The sequence below is a fragment of the Apis mellifera genome, linkage group LG9 (genome assembly GCF_003254395.2).
Source record: "Apis mellifera strain DH4 linkage group LG9, Amel_HAv3.1, whole genome shotgun sequence".
Lineage (NCBI taxonomy): Eukaryota > Metazoa > Arthropoda > Insecta > Hymenoptera > Apidae > Apis > Apis mellifera.
The window spans coordinates 4116403-4129686 of record NC_037646.1 but is presented as its reverse complement, the minus strand read 5'-3'; the positions used below and the strand labels follow the sequence as shown (position 1 = coordinate 4129686).

The window sequence follows — 13284 nt, the reverse complement described above, 5'->3', positions numbered from 1 at the left end:
TCATCACTGTTTCCTAATCTGGAAATAGATTTGCTTTGTTGAGCAATAAATATTTATCAAGGAGAAAAAAGTATAGGATTATTTATTACTTAATCAAGCTTGGAACCATTAGCCAGCGTGTCAAATTACTTTATTAAATGTGATATATGGCTCGTTTTTCATAACGAAATATGACGATGGTTTTTGTAGGGAAAACCGTGGAAATTTCTTCTTTTTTTTTTTTTTGAAAAGGAAATTTTGTGCGGATAAAAAGTATTTTACATTTTCTACTTATTTTTGAGAAAATCACTCTTTATGGATATATACTATGAATCACGTCGCTCCTTGTTTGCATGTTATTCTATGATAAATCACACGTTAATTGGCATCATAGCTTCTTTAATATCCTTTGAGTTTGCAGCATTTATCCATATCTCTATAAATTAAAGAAGTTTTTAATTAATTAAATTTAATTTCAGAGTGTCTTTAAATATCACACAAATCAAGTGATTAATTTCAAATCAATTTTCCTTGTTGATAATTTTTCTTGTAAGATATTATTATTGACAAGTAATCTAATTATTATTAATAATAATATTATGTAACATATTATTTTATACATAATAATATTAGTAATTTTAACAATTATGAATAATAATTGAAAATTCTTGAATTTTTTTTGAAAATTTCTTATAAAAAATTGATTGAATTCTTGTATAATCTAAATGTTATCGAAATTATTGATAAATGCTACAAATTGTGAGATAAATCTAAGAAGACTATGAAGCATTTTAACTTAGTGATTTAACATAGAATAATTTTTAAAATAATGTATGTCATGCGATGCTGGGTATTATTTCTATTAATTTCTCTTTTTTCCCACTATTTTATATAATATTTATCAAAAATTTGATTACATCCAATATATCAATTACATCCAATATATGTGGGAGAAACAAATGTTATACCTATTTAAAAATTAATAAAAGACTTAAAAAGAAAAGAAATTTCAAATTTCCTTCGAAACGTAATCGTGCATTAAAATTGTATATAAATTATAAATTTATATTTAATAGCAAAAATAGCATATTAGCATATAATCGAAATAAATATTACATATGATCAAACAATTATTTTAAATAATCAAAAACATTTAATGTTAAAAATTATTACGTGCTTTGTATAATTTAATAATTTCAATAATTATTCAAATTATAATTAATATTTAATATTGTTTAATATTAAACAATATTAATTAATGTAAAAAAATTTACCCAGAATCGACATTGTTGTGATAAAATTGTCAAAAAAGAAATTACTTTCTTCCCTTACATATTTCGTTATCGCAAAATTACTTTCATCCGTACTGTTCGAAATGAACACATTAAATGACGAATATAAATATTCTACGTATAAATATATACATATGCGAGCATATGTATATTTGAAGCAAAACAGGAGAAGGGATAAATCGTGTTTATGTTTCATATGTATATGCGTGTATATATATGTATGTTCAAAATTCTGCTCTCTATATATATTATTTATTCAATTATATGTATCTAATATCTATATATATATGCAAAAAGAAAAAAGCATAAAAACATGATGATTAAATAATCACATAGTGGCATCGAATGGCATCTTTTTTTTTCTTTTTTTTTTTTTTTTTCTTTTTTGAAAAACTACTCGTTTCAACTTCACGGAATATTTAATTAAATGGTAAATTCACGATCTGTTGTTCCAATATAAATTAAAACAATGGTACGAACAACGTGTAATTTGCGGATTAATATTCATATTATTAACTGAAAGCATTATGTAAAATTTGTAATTGCAAAGTATATTTCACTTTGCATTTACCTAATTGCAAATAAAAAAACGGATTATTCCTTGATAATTGAATGATAAAAACGAAGCTCTCTTGCTGAGAGTTTCATTGGATATTGAAATAATATCTATGTTAAGCTGAAAAATGAATATTTCTTGTATTTATACATGTTACTGTTCAAATACAGAGAAAGAAACGAAATATAATAAATAATTTTTAAAATTAAAATTATATCCTGACAATGCAAAAAAAAAGAAAAAAACTATTATAATTATTTTTAAGCAAAATTTCTCTCTCCGATACGTGAAACAGTAAATTAAGCTTCAATATAGGTATAAGAAATTGGTCATATGACTCAAGCATTTTTATGTTTAAGTGTTTTAAGTGTATAATAATTTTTGAATATATATCTGTGTGTATGTATTGTATGTATATATGTAGGCATTCAAAGAAATCAGTGAAAACCTTTAATTATCGGCTCCATTTAATAAATCGTACGATCGTTATTAAAAATAATTATTTTGGAAAAACTTTTTTTACCAAGATGGACGAAAATGGTATCTTATAGCGAGGTCAAGACTTCGTAAAAACATTGAAAAAAAAGAAAAAAGTAGAAAAAACATTGTATTCAGCTACGTTCTTTTCAGAGTTCGTTAGCAGGTAACTGAAAACCTCATTTGTAGGGGTAGAAATGGCTCAATTAAATCCTGGTTGGCTTAATTTCAAAAAATCTGCATCTTGCTTCACGTTCCACACGTACTTTCTCTAATGAATTTATAACGTTACCTCGTGCTCCGTGTTAGATACCTCATTTTACAGTTAATTTCACTCTTTATATCCTCTGCGTTTATTATTGATTTAAAAAAATATTATTTCTTCAGTATACGTAATTGCTCTAATACCTTTTCAATTTATTAAAAACGCAGCATAATTTTTGATAATTTTCGTTTGATAGTGATTAAATATTAAATAAAATTAATAGATGATGTTTTATTTCGAGTCATTAAAGAAATGATTTTTTAAAAATTATTTCATTTAATCTAAATTTATATTTAAAAAGATATATTTATGAAAAAATTAACGAATGTGAATGTATTTTTACCAATGTACGAAATTTTGATAAAATTATTTTTTATAACGATATTTTCGCAGAGAATATTTTTTATAATTGAATATTATTACGGGATAAAAGGAATTTCTGTACGAAAAATAATTATTATGATAATAATATAATTCTAAAGAATTATAAAGAATTATAATTATAAAGAATGTACGAAAGTATCTGATATCATTTTAAAAAAATCAAATTTCATAATCTGATTAATGAATGATTCATAAACTTTCGTAGAAATTTTGAAGATATCAAAATTGATCTTTTGCATTAACTATCCATGTTTGACCCAGTTTCGATTCTTTCATTTCAATTCAATTTCAAGAAAATTCGATGTAATTTCTTTAAATTCATTTCTTAGTAACCATTGGTTCATGAAATTCATATTTATTAGTTGAAACTTTGTTCCTAGAGCATAAAAATTATCTAATATCAATTGAAAATATTAGGCAAAACTACAAGTAATTTCCAATAATTCTTATTTGTAATTTAAAAATTTATATAAATTATATGTTTATGCACTATACATGTACTACTATAAAAATGATTAATCAAAAAATGACGAAGAAAACAAATTTACTATTTTATAAGTAAAAAAAAAAAAAAATGATAATTTTCAAACATGATAAAACTTTTTATAGAACATTAAATTTTTTTATATTTTCTAGGCATCAACTAATTATTATTTACATTAAGTTTTTTTTAAAACTATTGGACGGAGGATTCTTTTTAGAAAGATTTATCTCTTTATCCTCTTGAAATATTATTAAGAAAGATATATTACCCTGGTTGCAGGATTTTTAAGAGAAACGACTATATTTGCTTATCTTAAACATTTATTATGTCTATATCAAAAAAAAAATTTTAATAAATATTAGAAAATATTAGAAAAATACATTTAGAGAAAAATTGGAAATTACTTCTTAGCTCACCCAATTCCAAAGGTACAAAGCTTAATAGTTGATTACAATCTAAAAAGCATTAGAAAGAAAAATTAACTACGAATTCTCAAATTGAAGACATTTAAATTATTACGGGATTGTAATAATTGTTCAGGTACGAATATATATATTATTATAATAGGATGTATAATATCATAAGTTTATATATATATATTTTATGTTTCAAAATCTAATTCTATATTTGAAATATTTAAATTTTTCTAATCGATTTAATTTCCTGTAATTTAGAAAATTTATTAAGCAACTAAATATTCATATTATTAAATTCTATTATTAAACATAATCTATCATTAACTTCTAATAACTAACTTCTTTATTTTATACAACATATAATATTATATGCAAAAATCTCTAAATAAAATAAGAAATAGATTTCAATAATTTATACTCAATTACTTTATGTGAAGCATATAAATTTTTATGAATTTAATTATTTTATAAATTTCATTCTAGAAATGAAATAAAAATATTTGTAAGTATATATGTAAGTTTAAACTATTAAATTGAAAGAAAATCTTGAAATATAATTTTAAAAATAAATATAAAATAGTTTTTAATAGTACATAATAATAAATAAAATCTCACAATTTTCAAATTAATATAATACTATCGACAAGCTTTATTAAATAAAAATAAAATGATATTAATTATACTTTTTTTTTTACCTAATATTTAATTCGGTCATTTAATAAGAATTAATTTTTTTAATATCAATAAAAAAAAATTAATATCCAAATATAAATATATAAATAATAATTCGAGAAACTGAAATTCTAATTTAGATTCGAGATTTAACACCTACTAAATTTAACTATTAAAGCTTCATAGAAGTTCTCTAAACAGCGTAACACCAAATATATCCAAGATCCAACAAATCAAAACACGCCAGATTCGAGTACACAAGGTATACTGTAATCTATTATATGAACTGTCTCTTTCCACGTTTATCCATTCATGAAACTCGATGTTTAACTACGTATAAACTACCGACTATCCATGGAACTTCTCAAGTTCCGATGCGATTCCAGTCCAAATCATTCTCTACTATTGTACAAAAGACTAGGCGTGTAATACAAGACTAAATACCGAAATGAAACCTTCATTTTGTCGATGAATGAAGACTAGAAAATTTCAATACTAAAATATTTAATATATATATATATATTTCTTCTCTTTATTCAGATATTAGATTAAGTAATAAGTTTGTCTGCATTTCTTTAAAAATTTTAAAATATTATATAAAATTTATTTAATTATTTTTTTGTGTAAATTATTAATATATTAAATAATTAATTCATTTATTTTTTGTTTTAAGTAAGCCCAGTGAAAGAAATTAATAATAATTTTGTAATAATTTTTATCATATCTGATATAAATATATAATCTGATTTGTACATTTATTCACAATAGTTGATATTAATAACATTTTAAAAAAGAGACAACTGATTACTCAATCTAATATTATACAATTCACAGGATAAAGAAAAAATGGGAATATAAATTGGCTAGAAATAATTTGTACGTACTTTCTTAGTAATAAATTTCTAAAAAGCACGTTTGTTTATCGGAAATCACTCGTTTAAAATGAAATTCCTTATTTAATCTCAAGTTAGATGGCATTCTGTTATTTAAGCTCACCCTGTACAGGCGAGCAGCTAGACTATCAAACAACTGACTAACTGAATACCAAGGAATTAATTTCTATCATCACAGTGACACGAAATAGCTGCTCTAATATTCTAATATTGTTTATAAAGTGACAAGTCTATCTATACAAACTATAAGTAGCTTTCTTCTAATTAAAGAATTTACTGATTGAACTATGTGTTATTTAATTTTTATATTTTTAATTATATAGTAAAATCGATATTAGAGAAAGAAAAAATTTTATTTGATTAAATTTACTCAAGTTTTCAAAGTTTTATTTGAAAATTAATTAAATTAATCTTTGTGTTTTGTAATATCACATTATAAAATTCTATATTTTTTCATAAAAATGAAATGAATTCTAATATATTATTTTACACTTTAATATTAAGAAAAATATTTAAATTTAATAATCAGAATCTAATGTTGGCACTGCATCAATAATCTTAATATAATTTTCCATAAACAAATAAAAAGATTATAATTTTTTGAAAATTCGTAACAAAAAACTGTAACATATTCAATATTCACACGTTCAATGATTATAACTATTATTATATACAAAAAAAATTCCAATAATTGAATATAAACTTTCAGATATAAACTTTCTGATATATTTTTGGAATAAATAACGTATAGCAAATAGTAATTATGCATCTGTTATAAGTAGTATTCCATCAATAAATCTTTATCGAGATTGCTAATGAAAAATTTATAAATTTTCTTGCAATATATCCTTTGATGAACGATAAAGTTAAATAACATTTTCACATGAATATTACTTAATTTCCTTTGAATTTCCATATTCCCAATAATCAAAATAATTTATAAGTACCATCTGAAAATTAAAAAACTTTACAACTTATTAAACTTAATATTGATAACGATTCTTGACTCAAAAATGAAAATGAAATATCATATTAGAAAAATCAATCAACGAAAATAGAAGAATTTGGTGAAACAAATTTAAATATACATGTATAAAACGAAAAAGAAAAAGAAAAACACGAATATTTTATTTATTTTCAAGTAAGACTATATCTTCAAGATTATAAGATATCATCTAATTTTAACTAGTGTTCTATCAGGAAATATTTTAATATTTTCCAAACGATTGCAATTCAAAGCCAGAGAAAGGATCACTACAGAAAAATTATTCGATGAAACACGAAACACAAAATCTATTCCTATTGGAAAGAACATCAGAAGAACTATCGAATCAATCTATCGTATTATCTATCAGATAGACTCTTCGAGTTTAAGATTTTCGCGATCTGAGAGCTGATAAGGGATTAAGTCGGCGTCTAGGTGTACTGTCGGTCGAAGAAGAGCCACTTTTATTTTTAGAAGACTTGGATTTACTTTTCTCTTTTGCGTTGGTAGCCGTTGAGGTTTTCACTGATTTCCCGGATTTGATCGCGGCAGTGGCCGAGCTGGTGCTCGACACTGCCGTGGCCACGGATTTATTAGTTGTACTTGGATTCTGGGACTGGGTTTGGGTTTTAGGGCTTACTTGTACCTCACAGGGGGGTGGCGCGCTCCTGTACGATGGCACGATTTTGAACGTCACCGAACCTCGTGCTTCCCGCTGAAACAGAAAATCGAATTGTTAATATTTGAACACGTAGTCAAGCTTAAAGAAGCGTTATACAAATACCCAAAACAATGATTTTTTTCTAACCAAAATGGAAGAAAAATTTTAAAAATAATTTTCTATTAATTATTCGAATAGATATAAGTCAATTCAAACAGAATAATTCTCCAAAAAAGAAACTCGATTAAACTGTATTAAAAATAAAAAAAATAAAAAATAAATTTAGTTATAACATCAAAGATAATGATTTTTAATTGATCATTGGTACACTGTATAAATATCATTCTTTTATACAAGTCACTGAATATTTAGTATGAAGCAAAGAGCTGCGTATGGATTAATGTCAGATTCGATGTCAAATCTCCGAAACTAGCGATAAACTTGACGTATATATCAAAATGACGGAAGATTTTATTGGTTATATAACAGAATCGAAAATCAGGACAGATTTTCTGTGATATCGAGCTGAAGAATTTTACATATTCGTAGGATTTTATACATTTATATTTGCATGTACGTGTATATTTGTATTTATCTTAAAAAATCATTTTCAATATGAATAATGAATATCGTGTAATTATTTTAATATTAAAATCACAAAATAAATTACTGAAGAATATCTATTATTTTATAAAACTACTTATTATTTTAAATGTTGCAGAATAAAAAAATAATACATTATTGTATTCTTCTTTATATAATTTCATTTTATATCATTCGATAAAATAAGATATTATTTATCCCAGTTACGAGATTCATTATGTATTTATATATTCTTCGGAAAAAGAAAAATAAAACGATTGAAATAATGTAAAACATATGATGTTATTCAAATACGTAGTATCGCACATCAATCAATAATATTTCACACAATATCTGTGATTTGATCTAATTGTACTCACGAGTATCTTTTGCAAGGCATTGACAGATTGATTGGCCACCGGTATCCCATTAATTTCTCTGATCTCGTCACCCACGTGAAGGGTCGCTTGTCTGTGTATCATACCACCGTGCATAATTCGTGCTACCACACATTTTCCATCTTCGTTCATTTTTAAAGTGATTCCCTGCAACCAAACCAACGCTATCCTTTTATCGTCTTCTCTTCAACAAGTTTTCTTCTTAGAAAGAAGAAAAATTTTATTTATATAAAAGATAATAAATTTTACAAATTTGATAATCTCACTTCTCAAATTTAATGATATTAATATTTTCGAATTTACATTATTAAAATAATTTACACGAACAATTAAATTTAATTTTTCATAGCTTACAATAAATTTCCAAAGAACATTTTCGGATATTTCTTTCCACAAATTTCATACATCTTTAAAATATTATTTATAAAATTTAATCTTTAATTATCTGACCTACTTGAGACATTGTATATTTAATTTATGCAATTATTTTATAAAAATATATATATATATATATATGATACATATTATTTTCTTACCATTGGCTCATCCGTATTCTTTTGGAATTGGACCAGCCTGACGCGCGTTACATTTTCGAGGTCCAAATCACCGTTCTGTCCCTCGAGATCGTCGCCTCCGTTTAGATAGGGGAGAAGAGGAGGTGGCGTAACTCTGGTGGCTTCTTCGCCATAAACTTCATGTCCCGCTACGTCATGTGCTTGCAAAAGCGCCTGGAACAGAAGATCAAACGAAAGAAATTAAATACCAGTCAAACACCAGCTGGCATGGAACAGGGAATAAAACAACAAACCGTCACGATGTTTTGCTATCATGAATGCAATATTGCGTGTCGCTTGAATAGCAGCTACTATCCGTAAATACGCCAACACTTTTGTTTTTTCGTTCACAGAATTTCAGGATATTGCTGTCTGCCGTCACTTTTTCTTTTTTCTCCTTTTTCACGAAGCCGATAAGAGCAGTATATTTTTATAAATCGCGTGTAAAAAAAAAAAAAGAAATAATAAATACTTTCGAACAAAATTTGATAAAAGAAAGATTTCAAATTTTACTTAAAATTTACGAAATTATACTTTGAAAATCATATATTGAAGATTATTAGAAAGATCAAATTGTATAATCAAAGAAATTAATAAAAAATTAAATTATTTGATATACTCTTATATTTTTAGAAAGAATTTTTCTTATTTTTATTTTTATTCTGAAAAGACACAATTTTCAAATGTAAATTCTTATGAAACTTACGTATGATATAGTTCTCGAAAATTTTTTTATATTCGTTATTCACTATATTATTCTTTTGTTTCGACACTAACCACAAAAGCCATCATCAAAAGAAATTGTGTTAAAACAACATTTCCTTAGAAATTTCATTCGTAATAGCCTTTGAGGGATGTTAGTACATAATGAAGGAATAAAATTTTCTTTTGTTTACTTAGAAACCTTTATAGAAAACTTTTATGGAAAAATTTATTTCCTACAAAATGAAAGCTATTTAATTAAAAAAAAAAACAAATGCATCTGCAGTGATTTCATAGAAAACAAAATATTTAACGCTTTATTTGGTCCAGTGAATTGAAAATTGCATAGAAATCGCGCATTGCATGATTTTGACACATGTAAAGAATACGAAGTGGTGACTTCGACATGAAAAAACATTAAGCAAATTTGTTAAAAAAATAAATTTACAGTCTCATATTTAACGGAACCAGTTGGAGCCACACAGATGGAATAATTGAAGTACGTAAATAGTTGTGCAACGAAGCGTTGAAACATTGTGTGAAACGATCACTTTTACATACTTCACGAACTGAATGTTGAAAACACGTGCAATTTTTCACGGTGCATAGAACATTCGTTGAATTTATAACGCGAAACTGTTTGGAATCACAATTTATGCAACACGTGGCGTATTAAACGATCAAGAAACAAGTTCAAAAGCATGTGTATAATTTCGCGCCATGAAATACGATTAATATCTCCGAATGATGACGCGTTATAATATCGAAAAATAAACCGCTTTGTCACGTGGAAAAAAGTAATTACAAAGAAAACGAGTGAAATGAAATCGTAATGCTTGTCAATATATTTTATTTTCATTGAAAGATACTTAGAATTGTGAGAACGCCAATAGAAATAATCAATATTCCATTAAATATCTTTTACCTTATATAACATGCTATTAAAAATTGCATAAATTTGTCGAGCAATAATCCATAAATAATACTATAAATCTACTTTAAATCTATTATACACACATAGATAAATATAACGTTATTTGATAAAGAGCATTCAATTCATAATATTTACACAAATAAAAATTAATCAGAAACTAATCAACGAATCAATTATCTATAAATAAATGCAACATTATTCAATCAATCCAAAATGCTGAATATACCACGCGAAATTCATACAGAAATTAACTCTTTGGAAGATCAACCAGTATTGAAAATAGGAAGTGTGTATAGAATATGATTTTTCTATCATCGGATTTCCATCGACACGTTCAATGGCCTCTCCGCTTCCTTTTCAAACTACGTAATGAGAGAAGAGTCACGTCGGTAGATTCGAAAAGTGGAGGAAGAATAAGAAAAAAAGAGAAATAAAATGGAGCTTCGATTCTCGACAATACGATATATCTCACGAAATACTTGGTTCTATGTTCGAATAATTCGTTGGAATAGTGCCAGTCTCTGAAGAGATCGATCTCTAAAATAACCCCGTTTGAAATTCCCGCGTTCATCACTGAGTAAAGCAAAAATTTATACTACAATATCTTCGACATGTTCGCCATCATTATCGAACCATTGACGATGGATAGCACGAATTACGTCACAACAGTAAAAATAAACGGTAAAAATAATACTGTAACATCGAGACTAAGTGAAAATAAGTAATCTAATCTGATATTTTTTTGACAACGAACGCGTCGAAGGAAATGACACGCGTAAGAGCGGAAATAGATGGAAATACGAGGCGCGTCTGAAACCGGTTTTGCTTGAAATCGGGCCAAAATCGTCACATGATTCCCACCCCTCCATTGATAGCCACGCCACGTTTCTATTTCCCTCTCAAGCCGTGTACATCCGTCTAATCTATATGTAAATCCTCGTTCCCTGTACGAGGGTGTGCGTACGTGTGTGTAACGCGCGAAAGTGTACGGATATCGGTACAATTTTAACCATAATTTTCGGAAGCGACCGGACTCGCTAGATACCGGCACTAGGAAATGGACGAGGGCGCGCTCGGATGGAAACTTTCCCTTTATCAAATATTTTGCTCGCGAATGTTGTCATGTGTTTATCGCGAAAATAATAGCGCGGGAGGGTAATTCGATATCTCGTGGACAACGCGGATTTTATTTCTCCATGTTTGCATGGAAATTTTCTTTTTTTTTTTCGTGAGTTATTAAAATTGAAGAGAGGCTCGATAGTTTTTCCTTTTTTTTTTAAATTTTTATGGTTTTTTATTTTTTTTCCTTTTTTTTTTGAGATAATTTTAGAGTTACTATAGATTGTTATGAACTTTTTTGTTCGATAGTTTAGTGTTTATAATATCAAAGAATAAAATATTTAAAAAGAAAGAATTTTTTTCGTATAACTATACTGAAAATTTGATTTAACGATTAATTCACAATAAAAAGATTTTTCTTATTTTAATATAATTTTATATGATCTCTTATATTATTTCTTCAGGATAGAATAAAAGAAAATAAAAATTTTTAGTTCGTTCCTTTATATAATTTCTCTGTATCAATATAACAATTAGAAGTATTTTCAATTGTGATAGAGTCTTTTTCCAACAATATGTTCTATTATATAAATATTATTGGTATGTTTCCACTAAATTTTCAAATGGGAGGAAAAAGAAAAAAGGTAAATAGATGAAAAATGTGAAATAAAATCTTCTCACAAAGCTTTGTGTTAAAAACTCCATTTTGAAATGATGTTAAGTAAAATTGGATACTGTTATATAAAAAATATACAAATCAGCTTTATAAAAAGAATATTATGTCACAGGATAGTAAAGACAAAGTAAATTCGACAGTGATGCTGAAATGAAAGAGGAAAAAAGAGAAAAAGGAAATTATGTTTCACTCGGGTTTTATCAGTGAACTTACCAATAAGATTTCTTATCAGAAATTTCATAAATAAAAAAAAAACAATAAATCAAGTTTAGAAGATGAGCATGAATTTTAAGCAAACGTGGAAAATATTAAAATAAGAATTTTTAAAAATCATTGTATCAACTTAAATTCGTCTGATGGAAAATTATCCTAAAAATTTCAATTTATAATATTTATTTAGCATCAAATTTGAATGCTATTTTATTTATAAATAATTAAAATCATTTTTATCAAATAAATCTTGAGAGAAAAATCATGGTTTAAATTTTAAAAATATTATTTTTTCAATATATGCATCTACATTGTCTCGGAATAGCCATTTTCGCAAGAACGATACCAAATATTCAAAACGAAATTTCCCAAGATACTGCCAGTAAAATATTCGTGTGAAAAATTCAATTGTATTCTTTTATATTTATACTTTTATTTCTTCGTGCAACGTTTCTGTTTAATAATTGAAATCAGAGATAGAACGGAAAATAGGAATTTTCCTATTGTCGATTTCGATAATGCTTATTCGCTGTGATATTAATGCCATTAATCACGTTATCTCTATCGGCTATTCATTAATTAATATTCACCTAATCATTAGGAAAGCAAAGTTTATTATGTAAACGTTTCGCAAGCTTGATAAATAACAAAATGAAAGCTATAAAATAAATCACAACTCAATTCGATCAAATTGAAAACGAAACTTTTATCAATTTCTCTGAAAATTAAAATTTCTTTCTATCTCTGAAACAAGTTTTCTAACTTTTTTTTTTCCTAACTTCCTGCGATGTAAATAAAATAGTAAACGTGAAACGAATATAGAAAAGTAACTTGTAAATTTTATCAAAAGAAGATATATTATTAAAATGATAAATATTTATATAATATGAAATCTATCTAATGAAAAAGTTGCTAAAAATTGCATTTTGAAATAATATTTTTCACGTATTCAATAGAAATGATAATTCATATATTTCTGCAGTTAATCATATATTATAAATTCTATAAAATTATTAAACTTTTTTGATGAAATACGATAGTGAAATTTATTTTCGATTCAACAAATACTTATATATTAATTATAACATTAATATTCACGAAGAAG

The 13284-nt window shown here is 25.7% G+C and overlaps 1 protein-coding gene across 13 annotated transcripts in view; it reads right to left on the bottom strand.

Moving 5' to 3' along the window:
• LOC411347 (peripheral plasma membrane protein CASK) overlaps window positions 1-13284 on the bottom strand; it is a 258807-nt gene that overhangs the window by 22619 nt on the left and 222904 nt on the right. For 9 of the 13 annotated variants that reach the window (XM_006559916.3, XM_006559918.3, XM_006559926.2 and 6 more), the window contains 3 exons: window positions 8581-8772; window positions 8027-8191; window positions 7044-7118 (listed from right to left, as the gene is read on the bottom strand). In XM_006559916.3, the coding sequence (XP_006559979.1) occupies window positions 7044-7118; window positions 8027-8191; window positions 8581-8772 (432 nt within the window). The remainder of the gene's footprint in view (window positions 1-7043; window positions 7119-8026; window positions 8192-8580; window positions 8773-13284) is intronic. The other 4 variants (XM_026442981.1, XM_026442986.1, XM_026442984.1 and 1 more) reach the window with 1 other exon arrangement.